Source organism: Thrips palmi, unplaced genomic scaffold, assembly GCF_012932325.1.
Source record: "Thrips palmi isolate BJ-2018 unplaced genomic scaffold, TpBJ-2018v1 HiC_scaffold_3, whole genome shotgun sequence".
NCBI classification, from domain to species: domain Eukaryota; kingdom Metazoa; phylum Arthropoda; class Insecta; order Thysanoptera; family Thripidae; genus Thrips; species Thrips palmi.
Window position 1 is genome coordinate 8,598,615 of NW_023144630.1, and position 21,379 is coordinate 8,619,993.

Below are 21,379 nucleotides of genomic sequence, written 5' to 3' on the forward strand. Positions count from 1 at the left end.
CATTTTCTACCAATGAACTAGTGGGCGCAAACGTCTAGGTACGGAGATAATTGGTGTTTTGTAATTGGATTTTGCGCCTACGAGGTAGGCACCCGGTGCCACTGAGGGTGGCAGAACCTGTCGAGGGGGTGTCGCGGGACTAGCAGTACACGCGGGAGTGCCACTGACCTCGCGGGAGTGCCACTGACCTCGCGGAAGTATCTGTGGAACCACGCCACCCTCGCAAAGGCAGCCGTGAGATCCACTGTAACGGAGGCCACCATGACAGCCCCTTGAGACCCGCGGGAACCCCTCCCAAAAGACATTTGCAAGGTCCGCCGCACCCCTACGCCCTACGAGACTCGAAGCACCCCTCCTAGACCCGCGACAACCCCACGTGAGGTCCTGCGACCATCAGTGGCGGCGGGTGCCTACCTCGCAGGCGCGAAGGCCAATTACAAAACACCAATTATCTCCGTACCTAGACGTTTGCGCCCACTAGTCCACTGGTGAAAAATGGTCCCCTAGGGATGCCCAAACTGCCTGCAAATTATTGACACATTGAGAAAACTCACCCTGTATATATGTAATATTTTGTTCGTTATGTTGACTTTAAGTCAGTTTGCTACTGTCAAAGGGTCAATACTCAATTGACTTAAAAATAGTCAATTATTGGTGACAATTTAGTCTTTCTAGTGAACATTATTGTTCAACGCTACACAGGAAATTCTGCACACTATTGCAGCTTAAAAACTCCGTAGGCAGAGGATAAAAAGCCAATAATGGAGAGAGAAAAGTCAATACCAGTCTGAGAGTGTGGAGCTCCAACGCGCCTCGAACTTTGGCCGCCTCCAGCTTGCTTGGTCTTCTGATCCACGGCGCCCACACTGAGAATGAAAAAGTCATGATCCAAATTTTGGGCGAGGTATATTTATCACCCAAATTTGGGCGAGAAAAGGTGTATCAGCTGCCTGTATGGCTCCATCCATAGTATTATGACCCAAATTTGCGTGAGGAAACTCTCCTCACCTAAATTTGGGCGAGGAAACCTTCCTTACCCAAAGTTTTAGTCATGATCATGACTCTTTCATTCTCAGTGCAGGAAAGCCTCTGCCCGTCGACGCAAACCCACTGCTGCTGCACGCGGCCTCCTCGTCGTCGCTGCCGTCGCCGCACTTGCGCTCGCCGCTGCACCTCCACCACGCCTCGATGCACGCGCCGTCCCTGCACCGCCACTGGCCGAAGGGGCACGCCGGTGGAACCAGGGCGGCCGTCGTGGTCGTTCCCTCCGAAGCCATCTCCAGGGTTGGCGCCGCGTCCCGCAGCATCAGGACTCCCAGCACGGCAGCGGCCACGCCGAGGAACGCGAAGACCAGGACCAAGATCCCCACACGCAGTCTCGTACTGTCACCCTCTGAAAATGCGGGTGGTCGAAAGAAAATCGAGAGGCGGGAATTAGAACCCAATTTTACGATGGTGCACATGAACGTATCAAGGGGTCTAATTCAGATGATCATCTGGGCGTTCCCCCAAACTCTTGGCCCCTGTAGGGAGGCAACTTTTGCGAGCCCGCCCGCCCCCAACTCGTTTCTGGATCCGCGCCTGATTTGGCAGGAAAGCGGAATATATTTCTACACGCACTATTGGTTTCTTTTATCTTTCATCTTCAGGCTTAAGTGACTAAAATCACAAATTATATATTGATTTGTAGCTGTATCAAATGATCAAACTGAGTGAAATTCGCCTGCATCAAAGATAAGATTTCCTTGGTCGGAAATCCCAGATAAGATCTTTTGAATAGGACGCCTCAGTATGAGGGGTAAAAACTCAAGAAAAACCACACATTTTAATGAAAGAGAAGCAAACAGCACTTACCAAAATCAAGACTGTACTCAGTCCACCCTTTCAGCATGTTACTGACTTTTTGCTTATTTTGTCAGTACATACGTACTTTCCTTCTTTGAAGAACTTTCTTAGGTTGAATAATGTATTTACAATGTGGTTTAGTACACAATTTTACAAAGGAAATAAATCACTTTTACTAAGAAAATACTTAAAATTATTGCTGCTTATACGAGTCAAGTCAGTTCCTCAGTGAACGAAAAAAGTAGAAAAAGTACGAAACAAGTCTGGTCCATAATATGCTTCAACCGTCCCTACCTACCGTACGGAACTTCTGTACTTTTTTCACGTACCCGTTTACATGAGTTCATGTGGAACAACACGAACGATTCCTTCTTTTTTGTACTACATTCTTCTACAAATCTATTGTACAAGAGGGCAGAATTTTTTTACAATGTTGCATCTGTTTTAGCTACATGAAAACCTACTCGGTAACAATGACGTCTCTTTGGCCTTGGACCCGTGTGCTCTGGAGCTGGAGGCACCCTCTTGCAGTGGTGGAGCACCGATGGCTTGGCGCACTGCCTCCACGGCCGCGGTGTGGCTGGTCTTGGCTGGCGTGTCAGCGTCCCCGAGCATCAAGGTCACCTCCACGTTGCCGTGGAATATGTTCCTAGGGCCCATCTGCACGTCCGACGAGTCCGAGATGTTCTCCACGCTTGTGATCGCCTGGAGCATGGGCCAAGTCAAGATGAAGGTCGCTCTAAATGTCTCACGGTGAAAGGCTGCACCAACATCACTGTAAATCCAAAGGTAAAACTTTTGGTACCCTTTTTGGCGATACAGTTGAGTATCGCCAATAAACGGCCTTACGGAAAAGTATTGCCTTTGAAACGGCGATACATAAAAGTATCGCCCGAGGGGGTAAACACTTGCGTAATACCCTGTACACAAAAGTCCGGTATTACGCCTAATAGTAATACATTTTGGGACCAAAAGTATCAAATAATGTAATTTTTCAATGAAATCGAGGCGTAAAACATGCGTAATACAAGTGTAATACCCCGTAATAGGGAGTAGTCTGTACAAGGTTCACCGGAGTGTTTACCCCCTCGGTATCGCCAAAATTTGGCGATACTTTGAACAAATCAAGGGGACAAGTTCTTATTTAAAAGCAGTGATATACTGTGGTGGAGATTTTCTCCATCATACTCGAGATCTTTGCAGAGATCCCTCAATGGAACGATATTCTTGTGCACAGATAAATTTCTACAAAGAACGCTCTGTGTTGCTGCAAAGGAAACGGAGGCTTCGCAGCCCAAGAAGGAGTTCGTTTGTAGTACAAATGATTTTCTTTATCAGCCTTCGTGGGATGCGAAGCCTCCGTTTCTTAGCATTACGAAGAGCGTTCTATGTAGGGTTTAAAGTGTGTTTAACTTCTCTACTTGGATCACTGTACCGAATGTCCTGGAGCGGACAGAATGCTGCTGGAAACGCAAGTAATGCTGGACACGGTTTCGGACAGCGCATCCCAGTCTCTGCTCGTCGTCACTTCGTCTGACCTTGACCTTCGCAGCACGCATCCGGCGGCGGTGACGTCAAGGTCGTTGGCGTGCGAGCGGTCCAGATCAAAATCATCTAAATAATGTGAGAATAGATGTGGAATAAATTTACAACTCAACCGCATGCACACTGGTGACACAAAGGCATAAAGGATACTGCACTCTCAGACCTTCACTTATTATTTTTTCTACATTGTAGAAAATTTACTCTACGGCTTACTGATTTTAGAGCGTTACTATGATATAGTAAATATTTTCAATAACATATCGAATAAATTTTACATGAGATACAGATAAATTAGCGGTAACAAATTTGGTAATTATAGACAATCTTTTACTTACTTACAGAAAATTTACAATGTCAGTAGAAATATGATGACAAATTTGTTTATAATCAAATAATTTATTTTCTGCAAATGTAGAAGATAAAGTTTGTGCTCATAAACAATTTGTCGATGACTACTTTGTGATCTTCAGTAAATATTTTCAGTGAAATTTTTCTCCGCTCAAACAAAGCTGATTGGAAGGTAATGCGCTTAGTCAAAATGATCCTACAAAACATTCTTAGCTTCGACAAGTCAAGAAAGGGCTTTTAAGAGATGGTTGAATTGTGACTTTAAGCGGAAACATCCAAAAAGTTAATCTGACTCTTTAAAATCTTTTCTGTTAATTCTTGTACATATTATCTGTATGTAGAGAACATTTTGCCTACATTTATAGATCATTTTTACTAGAATGGAACAGTAAATTTTTCTGCTTGATCATAACTGTAGTTGCAGAAAATATTATCAACAGACCACTTTTCTGTAAGGTTGCTGATTATTTTTTCTGTACTTACAATCAAAAGGACTACAATTGCAGAAAAAATAATTAAACTGTAGGTTTACTGAAAAAAATGTCCGTGGAGTGTCGGAGAGTGTGTAAAGTGATATTAGCACGTCCTAGAAATAATCGTCACAGGAAGTTCATTTATGAGGTCAAAATTCAACTACTATTTAGACGAATTTATTCCCAAAGTTGGGGGCCCCAACTCATATTACACACGGCAAGAAAAACTGTGAATAGTACAACAGAAGTACAACAAAAACTGTACAACAAAATTACAACAGGGATTGTAGAAAACCACAACGAGGCGGACTGCACAGCACTCGTCATGCCGGTTCCATCGTACTTTGTACAACAATTGTTAACACACCATGTGACAAATTGCGACACACCATGACACAATGCCAGACTCACACTTGCAACCGGGAGATATTTTAGTTCACGCAAAATAGTGTGAGCCTACCCCACTGCAATTTGCAGTGCAGTCACAATAATGGCGGGCAGCAGTATAATGTTAAGCAAACCGTTCGTAAATTCAACATCAGTGATCATGATAAATACACCTGTAGTTTCACGACACTCAATCATTATTCACCCCTCGGATTCCTATATTTGGAATGTTTGTTGGTTTACCAAGAATATGGAACGACGATACTAATTGTCTTTCAACGGGAAATTAATATAAATTTATCGAGATTTTACGAGTTAGCTTTGCAATTTTGAAAAGTTTAGGAAGCAGAATGAAAAGTGTTTCTTAAATAACTTCCAATTATCATACACACTAAATATCATGGGACTTTTTTTGTCCCATGAATGATGCAATTTTACGCACATCCGGTGGTGATACAATTTTGTGTCCGCCAGGCGGGACAAATTGTCCAGTGAAAGTACAATTTGCAGAAGGCGTCGGACAAAATGTGTCGCCAGGCGGGAACAAAATTGTATCAGCGTCGGATGTGCTTAAAATTGCATAAATCGTGGAACAAAAAAAAACTCCCATGACATTTAGTGTGTATATACCGTTAGCTGCGCACGAGAATATTTGTCTGGACACACCTGTATTTGGCGATGCTGTTTCAGTTGACAACATGTTCGCTGCACGTGACTGTGCCGGCCAGAGTTGTCCTAGGACTACGACCGACCTGGGTTCAAAAGAAAGCAGAAATAACATAGAATATAACAAATCCGCAACTTTGGCCTTCCCATCCCATATGTATTTAAATTCTCCGTTCACTTACGTCGAAATTTATTGCATTAAAATGACCCTGATATCTTTGCAGGCTTCAAATTTATATTAATGCAAAGTTAACACGTATTTCCTCTACCGTAATGTCCTACTCTAACATTCGAGTCCTTCGCTTGCAAGTGCCGACCACGCAGTTTGTTCACCGATCGATAACCATTGATTCGTCGATTCGTCATGCTTCCTATGGTCGACACTTGCAAGCGTGCGAGTAGACTGGTCAACGCCTGCCCCTATAACTCTGTACCACACTTTAATCGTACCTTCATTAATTATCTCCAGAGATTTGTGCATCTAGACTAGTTGCCGAACGCAGCTGCAGCAGGAAGTCCACGTAGCGCCACGCCTCGCGTGTGCGTACCTGAGCGGCCCGCTCTGAACTGAAAGACCTGGGCCTTTGTCGCAATTCCGGCCGAACGTTAAGATTAGATACGGTTTGCTGCAGACTTTTTAACAACGACTTCGGTCGTGGAGGTGACCGCGTTTACTGCTAATCCAAGTGTAGGACAAGTGCACTTGCAGGCACTTCCTACACTTTTGAGTTACAACAGTCATGTCCCTTATTCTTGAAGTGTCGGCCACGGCCACACTGTGTGCGGAGCGTAGAAGACGACTCACAGTGGACCAGAAGACCGGTGGAGGCTGTCAGAATGGGACCAAAACCTAATTTGTGACTCCACCAATCAGCTATGGGCTGCTCTAGTAGGTCACACCTTGAGAGAAGCGCGCGACACAGTGCCATCGAAGAGCGCGCGGATCGCCGCCTTGCCCGCTTACACCACTTTGCGGGCGCAGTTTTGATCGGCTGGTACCGTTGGATTCAGAGAGGTCCAGTCCAGCACGTGCACAGATGAACTTTTTTTTCGCTCCCAAATTTCCACCTTCTGCCGAATCTAGAGCCCAGACTGGACAGGAGGGGCTCCAGTCGCGGCTGCCTGGCTGCGGCCTGGCCGGCGGGCGCTGCCTGCCTCTGCCTGGCGGCTGCGGAAAAGATGCGCACTTGCTTTTCGCACGGAGAGAAATGTCTCCCTCTCACTCTCCGCTCTCTAAATGTTGTACAGTGAAGATTCTCCATATTATGGTGAAAATGTTCCAAATTATGGCGGTGCAGTTGACTTCGTAACATACCATTGAGAATTCACTGTACCTTACAGAGGTTTTGACGAATTTCGTTGGTATAATGGAGAAAATCTCCACCATAATATGTTGGTGCAGCCTTTCACCGTAAGACATTTACAGTGTGCCTCTCAGATTCGGATGCGAGTGGAAGGCGTAGAAGGACCAGGAGGATAAAGCAAGCTGTTGAGGTAATGCTTTCTTGTTTTCAATATTCCAGAAGTCAGGATTTTTCTGGTGTGATCCGACGTTACTCAGATGTCTGACATTACTCACTGCAGTTGATTTTGGCCCATACTGGGGTTCCCCGACCGGAACTGCCCACCTCTTCGCCAAAGCAGATAGCTACGGATCTGGGCAATGACGAATCTAAGGCCCCGCCAGCTTAAGGGGTCGTCCACCCGAAAACGTCGGTTACTGGCCCAAGAGCTCTTATCTCGAACGGAGAAAATTCTTGCAGCATGAGTACTTATTCAGCGGAATTCACTTTAACACTGTTAAAAAATCGTACCAGTTTACATTTGCTTACAGTCTCAATGACCCTCATGTTATCACGTGTTGTTCTCGTACCCCTTAACCACTTAGCGTCGAAAAACGTTGCGGATTCATCGGCCAGCAGAAGCCATGGGCTTCAACAACTCAAAATGCGGCGTTTTTACCAATTCCCCCCCCCCCCCAAAAAAAAAGTGACATCCTTGCGTCGCGCGTGGATGGTCCTGTGACCCTTTTCCCGCTAGAATACGAAGAAAAGTGTGAAAGGACATGGCGTGTCATGTACGTAGACAGTCTTTTCGAATTCAGAATTTATTCTTTCTTAGGCAAAGTACAGTGAGATAAGATACATACACGTCTACAATCGAAACCTCATGCAAGAATTAATAAACATGAGCAAAGATTTTAAAGAAAAATATTAAATCCTTACAAGAAGGAGTACAGTCTTAAAGTAGGTAACATCTGCAGTCTTATTCTCTTTTTCTCACAAATATAGTGTTAAATACATTGATGTCATGTGTCTTATTTTTGAACAAATTTAATTGATGATTGTGATACATCTTTCTTGAGCACACATTCTCGACTACAAAGTGGTGTCCTAGAAGCACATCTCCTAACTTAGTTAGACAGTCTGATCGCTTTCTAGGATTATTGAGGAAAAATGAAATCATCAAGGTGTCATGGTTAGTAACGGCTAGTTGCTTGTCTTGTTTGGAAAAAACCTCCACAAGATGCCTCGGAGTCTGGTAGTAAATTCACCCATGAGACCACTCTCATTCTAAGAACGTGACATCACATTCAAACGAATGTGACAAAACGTCACGTTCGTATGAGCATTGTGTCACATTCGTTTGAATGTGAATCAGCCATAAATTAGCTTGTCACGCTTGTCAGCACATGAGTCCCCTCACCTCGCTTACGTACTTTCAGCCATGTTCCGACAGCGAATAGAAAGGTTTCGTGATGTTAAGTCATAATCAAGTGAGAGAAAGATTTTCAACAAAAAAAACAGCAGTCTGCCTGCAGTGAGAGACTCCTTCCACTGCTTACAGTTTGGTTACGCGCTTTACCCATGGGACGTATTGCGCAACATCCACGAGTCCAAACAAATAATTGTCACGATCACCCAACCCCACCGAGACAATGCCAGCAACGTACCAAACTCCATCCCGCTTGACGTGGGCGCCACCGCCACTGTCGCCTTTGGCAAGGCCAGAATGATGCGAGCCTGAAACAGGATAAACGAGAACGGATTGCTGGACTCCGCGCGTGCCCGAGAAGAGAAGTACTATGAAACACTAACAGAAACCTTTTTGGGCACTCTGCAAACTGAAGTGTGTATGTTACCGGTAAACACCCGGAAAACCGGGAAGTGTCAGAAGTTGTCAGAATATTAATAATCTACGCATCATTGCGTACTACACCACCGGCAATGTTTCGCGGACCCCCCTGAGCACGAGCAGGTTAAAATGTACACTTATGCTTTTATATACAAGGTAGGTTTACGCCAGACCGCGTCTTGTCGTAACAGGCTTCGCGATGTCTCGCGGCCTGTTCCTCCAATCCGCGCCTGGCGTACCTACCTTGGCCCGCGGCGCTAGCCTGCCTTCGGCAGGCATTGGCTTGTCCATCGTCGGTTACTCCTTACGTTTTGCATGGGGGGGGGGCCTCCGCCCCCCAGACCCCCCTTAATTCTGGATAGAGTTGCTTTATCTACAGATAACACGATCTTGACCCTTGTCACTTTTTAACTTGTCGAGGGTGGGGGGCTACGCCCCCAGACCCCCCTTTCTTCAAGACAGAGGTGATCTACCTGCCAAAAACTCGATTTTTCGCCGTTTTTAGGTGTTTTTCGGCTATAAAAACTGAACCAGTTGAGCTAGGATGGTGAAATTTCGCGTGTGCCGAGCCAAGGACATACCCAGAAAGTGTGCTAAATCTCACCGAGATCGGCCGAGCCGTTCAGGAGGAGTAGTGCGGACACACACACAGACAGACAGACAGACAGACAGACAGGAAAAACTTTTCAACCCCACTGGAGTAACAGGCTTCGCTATCGCTCAGCCAATGACTAAACCAAGTGTATTTAGCGTTTGGTTAAAGCACTGTCTTACTTAGCGCGCACATGCCAGGCACACTATTTTAGCGTGTGTCTAGCAAGTACGCAGTAAATGATAGTGTGCTAAGAAGTATGCTCCAGTACACAATTTAGTTTGCAGTGTGGGCGTTTCAAACAACCCTCCCAGTTTTTTGTCACAAGTCAGGGGACTACAGAATGCTTCACGAGCTACACCTCAGTTTACCAGTTTCGTCAAAAAACTTGCGGTGCCTTCTAAAACACCGAACTTATTTTTTCGAGTGCACTCTTTAAAGCCTCCGAAGCATTTGCCTCATAGCTGCAAAGAAAATGAAGGCATTGTAGAATTGCATCGTGAAAAAATGCTTCGCATTTTGAAGAAATGCTTCGTATTCCGAAGGATTTTGCTCTATATGACGAAGCATTTCTTCGTTGATTTTACAATGTCTTCGTTCTCTTCGTGTTACGAAGCGATTCGTAGAGTTTTTACTGTATGAGTACGAGGCCCTGTTAAAGTATTTCATTTATAGACTTACCTTCTCGTGACCTGGCGCAAAACTTGTCTGGAGTAACGTAAAGCCGATACCTGTCGGTGGCATTGAATGAAGCGAGACAGTCAGGTCGGTCGAGTTGCTTCAAAAGTACGGACTCGAGCTCCGCCAGTGCTTTTCTCCCGCCACCCCATCCCGCAATCTGCCAAAATTGGAAAGCCCGATTATTGAATGTAGAAACACCGTTCAAGCTGTCGACACGTAGATCTACTGGCGAAAATATTACTTTTTTTTCTTATAAATCCCATTGTGGAAATCTGATTTATACTGTAAAAAGACTTTTGACACGAATTTTTGTGTTATCGTTAGTGAAAAGCCCCCCCTTTTTTTGTTTTTCTTTGAATGAATTTCGTGTGCCACTTCACACTAAATGTAGCGCCCAATGGCGATCAGAAGGCCTCTTTCCTACGCCAAATGGCAATTTTTGACTCGAAGCGATAGACAGGATGCTTAGAGTCTAGAACCCTAGACTGGTACTTCTATGCCTCGTGCCCTACCTAACGCCTCGGCCACCGCACTACTGCTGGGTAGAGCGCATGACGGAGCTTCATTATGGACGAGTCACAACCAGTAGTTATTGCGAAGCAAAGAATCCTTTCCTTAGCCACGATTTGAAATTTCATAACTGTGGTCTGAGTAGGATGCCTTTTCAGTGCCACAGCTATGATTTTTCTTTGCCAAGGGGCTCTTGGAATTTCCCATTACCTTGATAGTTTTACCCGTGGTCGGCTTGAATCCATCATCTAAGCAGACTGGATAGACTGTGGCGCTTATATCTGCGCACGTCTCAAGCTCCAGCACAGCTATGTCGAAAGAATACCGTGCACCTGCTCCGCTGTAGCTAGGATGCGTGTGGACTGCTTTTACCTAAATAAAAAAAGCAAACGAACAAATATCATATTTAGCTAAACAACGTCAGCCCACCTGTCAAATCAAAGCATTGCTCGATTCCCCTAACCTCTGTGTGTGTGAACAACAAGACAACTCCTGAACTTGACCCGGAACTTAAGGAAGCTTCGTTTCAGACCAAGGCTGTTCATAATACTCAACGGGAAAAGAATTGAGAAAACACTGGGAAAACTAGAGCGTAGTTTTTCGCTTTACTCTAGCGTACAACTACGCTTCAAGACTGTCCATCCTTTAAGAATGTAAGAATAAAACATTCAGGAGAACGTTTCTTTGTTTGTTTTTTTAATTTTTGAACATATTGAACAGGAGTCACTTGGAACGAACATTAAAAAGTGAACCTGCACATACTTTTCCGAAAGTAACTAAAATTTTCATTTGTGCTAAATTTTGCCCAATTTTTTCTTCTTACTCAATCTTATCTTCTACTTTAACTTGGAGAGGGAAATACAACTTCCGTGCTCAGTACGTTCGATAAAGGATAAAATGTTACGCCCGGAAACCCAAGGGCAAATGTTTTTTCATGTCTTGTCACAAGGGACTTCTGGAAGAACCAGCCATGGAAGTTTGCAAAAGTTTTGAAACAAATTGGATCATTAGATGCCATGCGCAATGCGCGGATTCTTAGAACGTGGTTGCAGATACGGAGGTCTTTCATGACAAAACGTGGCAAGGAATTACTAGGGATGTTTGTGGGGATGCAAAAAACTATCAATTGACAAAAGTGGTAAAAAATTGGTGACTTTTCTGCAGGGTCTTTTCCGAAAGCAACGTTAAACTCGATTCAACTTTTCATCACTGGAGCATATTTGATCCAGGAAGCGGAAGAGGGGGATAACTTGATTTAGGGAATTTTTTAAAAGAAACACAAGAAGCTGTTGAGTTAAAAACTTACATCCGTTTTCATCACATTTGGTCCATCCTCCGACTGCCAATCGCTTAAGTATTTTCCAAGAGCCACAGAGACTTTTTGAGGCTGAAGGGGCCCACTGAGCAGCACACAATGCGCAGCTGTAAAAAGACAAAGCAAACCTTTGAAAATAAATCAAGAAATTTGAACGAAAAACGTTCATTTGCCATTGCATGATCGTTTCGTAAATGGCGCATTCACATGAACCAAAAAAGACAAAATCTATCTAAAATAGCTTTCATTATATCCGGCTTGATTGATTGCCGCCCTTGATTTCGCCAAGTTAACTTTAAATTTACCTGGATTACCTTCTAATTAAGAATTAGGTTATCATAGTGTCATAGTAAGTTCACTACAAATCCAAAGGTGAGACTTCTCGCCAAGTTTTGGTCAGATCTAAAAGTCTCGCCAAAATTTGGTCAGACGTAAAATTCTTGCCACAATACGGTCAGACACAGAAGTCTCACCACGAAATGGCGAGGCTTTTGTGTCTGACCGCCACCCAAAGGCCGTAATGCGCCGGACGGTTACGGCCTTTAGGCCGTGGTCAGACACAAAAGTCTCGCCATTTCGTGGTGAGACTTTTGCGTCTGACCGTTTTGTGGCGAGACTTTTTTGTCTTACCGAATTTTGGCGAGACTTTTAGGTCTGACCAAAACTTGGCGAGACTTAAATGTCTCGCAGTATTTTGGCGCGAAGTCTTTCCATCCACACTGTAAATGTCTTACGGTGAAAGGCTGCACCAACATAATATGGTGGAGATTTTCTCCATAATACCAAAGAAATTCGTCAAAATCTCTTTAAGTTATAGTGAATTCTCAATGGTATGTTACGAAGTCAGCTGCACCACCATAATATGGAACATTTTCACCATAATACGAGGGGTCCTATTGAAAAGATCTTATCTGGGCGTTCCCCCCAAGACAATCTTATCTTAAACGCAGGTGAATTTCACATAGTTTGATCATTTGGTACAGCTACACATCAATATAATTTGTGAGTTTGTTCAAGTAAATCTCAAGATGGAAGATCAAAGAAACCAAAAGTGCATTTGGAAATATGTTTCGCTTACCGTCGTATTTATTCTGATTGATCAAAATGAGTGAAATTTGCCGGCGTTTAAGATAAGATTGTCTTGGGGGGAACGCCCAGATAAGATCTTTTGAATAGGACCCCTCGAATATGGGGAATCTTCACTGTAGAACATTTAGAGTGCAGTTTGCTGTGTTATCACTCTCAAAAATGATGACGCCTTGAATTAGCGAGTATGCAATCAACCGCCTCACCTGTGAGAACCAAGCATCTGCTGATGAGGGAGCCTCCGCAGACGAACCTCGTCACGTTCTGTTCCCGGTGGTACACCGCTGCATGCCAGGGCAGGCTGTCTCCCAAGGCCGAATCGCCGTCCTGGAGGAGCTCGCTGGGGCCGGGTGGCGGCTTGCCGCACGTTTCCTGGATGTCAACTGGGAAAGGAATAGGTAACCCACACATTGCTTTAAGGGGAGGTTCTGGTGAAAATCTTGCTATTTTCCAAATGGTGCCAACTGTCACAATTTGCTCGGAATATAAAATCTTTCTTTGAAGAGACTAAAATTTGACTTCTGAAGGCACATGCCAGGCTCTGAACCCAGTCGAAGAGTCTTTTTGAGCCTATTTTGGCTGTATCTTATAAAATCTTCTTGCGCATACTATTTTGTCGTAAAAGGTTGACCTTGAAATTTTTCACTTCTTCGATTCATTTTCAAAAGACGCCGGCATGGATAGCTCCAAATTTCCATTACATTATTAATTGTTAGCTTTTTAAGCTGAAAAGTCCCTAAAATTTGTCTATTTTGTACATTTTTGGTCAATTATAGTGAAATGCTTGGTTAGAAAGCTTGCGAATAAAAAATGTTATTTACGTTTTAAGTTCTGCATGCTGGCATCTTTTAAAAATAAATCGAAGAAGTGAAAAATGTCGAGGCCAACCTTTTACGACAAAATAGTATGCAGAAGATTTTTAAATTTATAGCCTCAATAGGAGAAAAAGGCCCTGCGACTGGGTTCAGCGCACAGAATGTGCCTCCCCATTGAAAAATTTTAATAATTACTTGGTAAGACATCAAATTTTGAACAAATTTTCACAGTGGGACCTATTTAGGAGAAAATAGCATTTTCACCAGAACCTCCCCTTAAGAGACCATCGCTCGCGGCCAGAGCTCTGGACGCGTTTCGAGCTCTGGAGTCCCGAAACAGCACTCGAACCGAGGGGGCAACCACTCGCGAATTCCTGTGTGCATTTGCATGGCTGAAATCTTGCGCGAAATCGGTAGAGATCTCGTGAAATCCCTTGGAAATCTGGTGAAATCTCGCGGAATCTGGCATAATTTTGTCGCGAAGTATTTTCTTTGTAAGCTTATGTATGCTCAAAATACTTTGTTATACAAACTACTTTTCTTTGTAAGGCCCAAAATAGTTCGTAAGGTTTTCTCAGTGTAGTGTATATAACTTTCAGAGTGAGAGTTCAGCAGCCGTTGCGCGCACACTGTAAAAATTAATATCCGGAATAAACGACGGATCCTTCGGCAAAAAAATTGCCAACGGTTCCTTCGTTAATTTACGAAGCTCTTCGTATATTTACAAAAACCTTCGTTAATTTTTTGAAAGATCTCTTCTGATTTTCCAATCACAATGGAAATTTACGAAGCACCTTCGTAAATCTACAAAGATCCTTCGTAAATTTACAGGGAACCTTCGTTTATACACAAAGAAACATCGTTAATAAACGGAGATTCTTCGTAGTTATACGTCTGGAATTAACGACGGATCCTTCGGCAAAAAAATTGCCAACACTTCCTTCGTTTATTTACGAAGGTCCGCCGTAGATTTACGAAGACCCGTCGTAGATTAACGAAGCACGTCGTAAATTTACGAAGCCCTTCGTAAATTTACAACAGATTTTGTAAATTTATGACTTTTCTTCGTAAATTAACAAAGAACCTTCGTAAATTAACGACGAACCTACGTTGATTTACGAAAGTTCCTGTAGGAAAGAAACATTTACAGTGCACTTTTGGACATTCCCAAAAACCCTTCGGAAAATATTCCGTTGTTAATTCACAACATATTTTTTACAGTGCACCTGGTTCTTGGTCACGGATGCCCGAAGATATCCAGGGCACGTAGAGAGACACTTTGGTGAACAGCGAGACGGCGGCCCTCCTTGCGTCTCCGATCGACACGATTCCTTCCAGGAACCACTGCCTGTCCGGCGTGGCGAACGCCAGGCCGCCCCCACTGTCCCCTTTGCCGACAGAGGAACCTGTGGAACAAAGGCGCCCTCATACACTGCAAGAAAAAGTGTAGATAGTACAACAAAAGTACAACAGAAACTGTACAATAAAAGTACAACAGGGATTGTAGAAAGTACAACGAGACTTGTACAAACCACAGCGAGCCCTGGACTGCACAGCACTTGTCATGCCGGTTCCATTGTACTTTGTACAACAATTGTTGTACTTGAAAAGTACACTAAATTCCTGATAAATAATTTGCCAGAAATTTGTGTACTTTTGTTGTGGTTATTTCCTGCAGTGTAGGATGTTCGCATAAACCCGGTGCCAATTTTGCTTGCCACAAAATTGGCAACCTACACTGAGAATCCAAAACGCTATGAATATAGCGTCAATTGGTGTAATGCAAAGGCATTGCACATGAAGTGCAATGCCCTCCCCTTCCCATGCATTAGCATAGGGCATTTTTGGGATGCATTGCACGTAAGGTGCAATATGGCCGAGGCATTGCACGTATGGTGCGATATCTCAGGGCATTACACCATACGTGCTATACTCATAGCGTTAGGAACACTCGTGTAAATCTTGTCAGAATGTCAGAATCGTGTCTGAAAACCTGATCCAAATTCACGCACCTCTGAAAGCTGAAAACATGTTCTGACATTCTGCAGAACTCAGGCCATTAATATCAGCATAAGTTTTCAGAATTTCAGCTTTTCAGAGATGCGCGAATTTTGATCAGGATTTCAGACATGTTTCTAACATTCTGACAAAATTTACACGAGTGAATCTCAGTGTACACTTCAAGAAAAAGGGTGAGTAATACAACAAAAGTACAGCGAAAGCTGTACAAAAAAAAGTACAACGGCGATTGTGGAAAGTACAACGGATATTGTACAAACCACAACGAGGTCTGGACTGCACAGCACTCGTCATGCCGGTTCTATTGTACTTTGTGCAACAATTGTTGTACTTTGAAAGTACGACTTCTTTCCAGATAAAAAATTTGCCTGTAATTTGTGTACTTTTGTTGTGTTTTTGTCTTGCAATGTCTAGTGCCAAAATTTTTCACGGTAAAGACCAATAAAGAAAGCCAATCTGAAAATAAATAACGAAGATAAACTTGCCATTACTGACTCCAACACAGAACTTGTCCTTCAGTGCCGTGTAGACCAGAAGCCTATCCGGCACTTGCCCCTTGCAGACCTCCAGGTCGATGAACGGAAGCCTGGAGAACTGCAGCGCCTCCAGGTTGCCAGAGCCACCAAAACCTACAACCTGAGGGACGAAAACAAACAGATGGAATGGGAGCCAGCAAAATATGCTTTAGGCGATGGGGATTCTTACCGCAACATGAAGTATAAATAACACTGCTTTCATGACGTAACACAAGACAATGTTCGCGAAAGGCTAAGCTAGGGTATGGACTGTTGCAAGCACTTCCAAGTAGTTCGAGAAGCTAGAAAAGTAACTTATCCTATTTTAAAGATGTCATAAGTTACGGGTTCTAACTCAAATGCTAACGATTCCGTCATAATGCCCTTCCGAGGTAAGTTAAGGACCCCTGCCATGCACCTGAGTTTGTACACTGCAAGTCAATAGTACTACAGAACTACAACGAAAACTGGCAAAATAAGTGCAAGGAGGATTGTAGATAGCAAAAGGCCTTGACTAGGCTGCACTCTTCACTCCTGTGTTGTATTGCGCACTACGGTGCGCACCTTGAGTGCAATCCGTCCCTAATAAAAAGTTGCCAGTTGTCGTCGGTTTGCTGTAGTTGTTACTAGCAGTTTAGGATCGACAAATGTAGTAATTTAGCGTCGCTACAAACATTAAACAAACAAAAGTATCCGGAACCATTTCGGATACAAATGGGGGCGTTTTTACCAGGGTCCTAGGGTCCTCACCCCCCAAAAAAAGCGTTTCTTGAACCAAGATTATGTATGTCATAAGTGAATTTTCTTCGATGTGTCAAGAGAATTCACTAATGGCAAGTTCATTACTGGTTGCAGAACCGCCGTTTTTGGGTGCTATCCTTCCGTTCACGCGACTAAGCAAGAAAAGTGCAAGAAGCCATATTAGAAGTCATACAATGCTTTTACACGGCTAAGTTCGATTCATCCAAATAAGGTGACTTCAACTGTGTTGCAGCAGTGTTGCTTACTTACGATCCCTTCGTCGCCGCCGCGCAGAGGGGGGCGGGCTCGTTTCCAGTCGACGCAGATGGGCATGACAGTGGCTGTGATCGTGACTTCCCCTTGTAGCTCCACGAGGGCTATGTCGTTGGCATATAGCAACCTAAATCCACCGTAGTCTTTCACGATGATCTGTTTCAGCTACAAATAAAGTCAAATCGGGGACACAAAAAAGTTATTATGTTTGACGGGGCCAAAATCAATTCCTTACGGTAAACGGGCCAAAGTCACCGATGTACATCGCAACCAGTTATTTGGCGTACCTCGATGCGCTGCTCTGTGCCTTCTACCACATTCAAATCACGAAACCGCTTTCCGACGGCAGAGACGAAAGCAGTGGGCGGTCTTAGTTGGCCATTTTCATCTTCAAAGCAGTGGGCAGCTGAAATATCACAAAAAGTGCGCTATTTCGATGCGTCCTAAGAATAATCCAAACTCCCAGACAATCCTGACTGTTAGTGTCAATTCACAACTAGCCTAACTGCACATGACGTACAAAGCGGTCTTTTCTCAAAGTCCGTGACGCCAGCATACTTCATAAAACTACTCACCGAAGGGCTCGTTACAGGTTTTCGTCCTGATAAAAATACGTTAACATTGAATTTCAGAGATATCGAGATTCACTGATTTGCAGTGAAAGTAGTTCAATAAGACTTTTAGGCACCTCTGTAGTTAGGATAGTTCTAAATCTGTACTGACAGGATTGTCTTTATCTGCTCTGACAGTTAGGATTGTCTTGGATCAGCTCTAACAGTTAGGATCATTCTTTCAGGACGCGTCACAAATTCATGCACTTATAGTCAATTAAAATGTTGAAAGGAAATAGCAAGAAGTGAATAAGTAAAATAAATTTCAAGGAAATTTTTTTGCAACATTTCCCAACAGTGCACAGCCCTAGTTCGATGCAACACTGTCATTCCACTTGCGATGAAGACCGCACTTTCTGCGCAATACAAATTTCATCGCACTTTTCTGTGATGATCATTGCAAAAAGGTGTGATGAGCTAGAGTATGGCAGAATTTTGCGATTATCATTGCAAAAAACTGCAATCATTGCAGATTTTAGGTTGTCATCATCGCAGTCTCTTGCAATATTTCCGATTTTCATTGCACAATGTTGCGATGATCGTTGCAGAATTTTGTGCGATACACATGCCATTGCATCTCAGGAGCAATGATTCGTGGGAATCGCCTTTTGGATACCATCGCACGTTTTTGTGTTGAAAGTATCGCAACATGGATAACAGTGAATGTCGGCCATAGTTCGTGCAGCAACTTGCCCGACACGAAGAACTTCGGCGAGACGAGGGATCCGCCGCAGATCTGCTCCGGTGCCGTTTCGGTTTTGTTGTACACGACCACGTGCCAGGGAAACTCGACGGCAGAAGACACGTTCTGGCCATTGCGGACGAAGGCTACACCTTTGCCCGTCGGTCGACCGCACACTGAAAACAAACCAGGAACCACATATCAGTTATCATTCACTGAGAATCCAAATGCTACGAATATAGCGTCAACTGGTGCAATGCTTTTGCATTGCACAGCATGAAGAGCAATGCTTTTGCATTGCACATGAAGAGCAATGCGTTCCCATTCCCATGCATTAGCATAGGGCATTTTCGGGAAGCTTTGCACGGTGCAATACAGGGTAAAAACGGTTCCTGGTTTTCCCAGGAAGCCCATGGTGGAGACATAGGCGATTTCCAGGGAGTTCCTGGGAAAACCAGGAACCGTTTCTACCGTGTATGGCTGGCATTGCACGTGTGGTGCGGTACCTCGGTGCATTGCACCATACGTACCATACTCATAGCGTTTGGAATCTCAGTGTTTCCCAACTAATCGACGAGCCAGACACCGAACCGAACGTGTGACCCCACCAATGGGTTCCTCGTTCGGAGAGCTATCCATTGGTGGAGTCACACGTTCGGTTCGAGTCCCATTTAGCGACGCTGGGAGCTCAGAACGCGTCTAAGAGTTTTGGCCGCCTCCACCGTTCTTCTGGCCCACTGTGCGGCAGGACACACCTGGGGTGCACGCGAAGAGAGGCCTGCTCCACGTGCCGTCCGCCTCACAGCGCGAGAAGCGCGCGCCGTCGGGCAGGCTGCGGCGCTCGAACAGAGGCTTGCAGTCGAAGGAGGCCACGGTCCCGAGGGGCTGCGCCTGTCCGCAGGGCTGCGGCCGCTCTCGGCCGGGAGCGTGGCAAGCCAGGTCCAGCAAGGACGACAGCAGAGGCGGGCACGTCCTGGCCGGCGTGCTCGACGCACTCACCGACGGCTTGGGGACCTTCGAGGACTTGGTGGCGCTCGCACTTGAGGGGAAGACGATTTCAGACTCCGCGTCGTCTGGAACAGAATTTTACATTACGTTAAAAGTTTAAGGATGGACGTTCAACAAACGGCTCTGTCAAGCATGAGCCTCTCAAGTAGAGTCAAAACTCAAGGCCGAGCCAAAAACGAAGAAGGTCCAAACATCAGAGGTTGGGACACTTTTGTTTTATTTGTTTTTTGTTTTTTACGCGATCACGGTCAAAGTGCCGCCTTGAAATCCAAGGGGGGATGCCTTGGCTACATTTCCAAGGGGTTTGAGTGAATTTTCCAAGCGACCCAAACCAAGATCTTTTTACAGAAATGGATTCGTTTCGACAAGACAAATAAAAAATGTCAACCCATGCATGCACTCTCAGCACGTCACTGACTTTTTCCTCATTAATTACGTCGTATGAACAGCAATAATACTTAATACTTTCTAAGTACGACTAATTTCCTTTGTAAAATTAAGTGCAAAACAAAACTCTCAGTGCATTAATTAATATTTCCTAAGTAATTCTTTCAAAAAAGGAAAAGTACGTATTATAGGTGCACAGATTACTTGCATCAGTACTGACAAAATGAGCAAAAAGTCAATAACGTGCTGAGAGTGTGTCAAAGGTTGTGTCAAATCGTCGTCGTTTTGTGGCCAGTGAAGAATCGATTCGGGATTCGAGTCACGGCCTTCTTGGTTCTTTGCATCGTTTCCTGTTCCCGTTTGTCAGCTCGCCGGTGCCGGTCGTTCATCTTCACTGTCATTCATCGAATGTGACGTCACATTCGTTAGAATGTGAATTTTGTCACGGTCGTTTGAACACGATGTCGCATTCGTTTTAACGTGACGTGGCCATCATGTGGCCACCTGAAGCGGGTGTCACATTCGTTTAAGCGTGTATCAACATTCAAACGAAACAAAATGTAACATCATAATAATTTTTTCACATTCTGAACGAATATGACGTCACATTCGTTGAATAACAGTGTTCACCATTTGTTGGCGGGCTGTCTCAGTAGACTGACGTCCTTATCTAGTGCACCGGATCCGTATGCTTGATAATAGTACAGTTTTCGAATTGACATAAGTGCTAAGTTGGTTACCTCAATGAAAGTTATGTTCTGTGTTTGTGAAATTTGCTGATGTTCTGGGTTTACAGATCCTGATGTCGTTGCAAGATTTTGACGAGTTACCGAAATCTGATGACGAGGATGAGGATGGCAACGAGCGAAACTTAACAGCAATGGGCGACAGAAGTGTAAAAAAAGACCGCAATTTTCTTAGTCCAAGACGGAGTCCAATTTTTGTTGTTGTTGTTGTTGTTGTTGTATTTTCTGTCAGCTATGATCGTAGCTTTTAGAGAGTCTCATGAGATACATGAGACACTGTAGTGTGTACCAGCACAAACACCTCAAAAATTCACTCACCTTGCGAGGCCAAGGCCAGCAGGCTTAACAAGACAAGCACTCGCAGCAACATCTCGAGTCAAACTGCCGTGCCGGACACTCGGTACGTAAACGTAGCGAGGAGACGTCACAGGCCACAGAGAGGGGGCCGCGACGAGAAACCTGCTGGACCAGTCGTGGTGGTGGTGGGGGCTTCCTTACTTGAGGTGGGCGCAGGCACTGTGATTCAAAATGAGAAGTACACTGCAAATCATACGTGGAGTACGTATTACCCAATCAGCGCGACCCCCGAAATCGATATCTCGGATTCACACCAAACTTGGTGGACTGCTTGGGTGACCCAAAACCCTACATGGTGCAAAATTGTTTTTTAGCAGATCGTACTTTTACCTACTTCAAAACATACCTAGAACAATACAAGACACTTAAGGTGTCAGCTAGATTTTACTCTAGATTCCAGAAACCAACCGAGTAAGGGAAGGTGGGGTACCATGTGACACGGCCACCATGTGACTTTGGCTTTTTCTCCCAAACGGCTTGCTATTCAATAGCGGTAAGAAGACTCAAAGGAAGGTATCATGAAGGAGAATCGACGTGCAATAGGTCGTGACTCTCCTTCGAAAAGGACGGGAATGGTAGCGATCAGAATTGGAAACCGTCTTAAAATAGCTCATTGGAAACTTTTTCTATTTCCCGCCGCGT

General features: G+C 44.4%; 2 protein-coding genes across 2 annotated transcripts; both read right to left on the reverse strand.

Moving 5' to 3' along the window:
• Positions 1-1,055: 1,055 nt before the first annotated feature.
• Positions 1,056-5,824, reverse strand: LOC117648519. The gene is made up of 5 exons (XM_034391024.1): positions 5,715-5,824; positions 5,265-5,350; positions 3,281-3,459; positions 2,310-2,550; positions 1,056-1,393 (listed from the first exon to the last, which is right to left on the reverse strand). The coding sequence occupies exons 2-5, from the start codon at positions 5,296-5,298 to the stop codon at positions 1,056-1,058; spliced, it is 792 nt and encodes a 263-aa protein (XP_034246915.1). The 5' UTR covers positions 5,299-5,350; positions 5,715-5,824.
• Positions 5,825-7,355: 1,531 nt separating this feature from the next.
• Positions 7,356-20,825, reverse strand: LOC117648326 (polyserase-2-like). Its single transcript, XM_034390800.1, has 12 exons — positions 20,699-20,825; positions 18,995-19,312; positions 18,251-18,415; positions 17,234-17,352; positions 16,944-17,111; positions 15,903-16,053; positions 14,625-14,804; positions 12,790-12,966; positions 11,489-11,604; positions 10,393-10,554; positions 9,673-9,829; positions 7,356-8,287 (listed from the first exon to the last, which is right to left on the reverse strand). The coding sequence occupies exons 1-12, from the start codon at positions 20,748-20,750 to the stop codon at positions 8,106-8,108; spliced, it is 1,947 nt and encodes a 648-aa protein (XP_034246691.1). The 5' UTR covers positions 20,751-20,825; the 3' UTR covers positions 7,356-8,105.
• Positions 20,826-21,379: the final 554 nt, after the last annotated feature.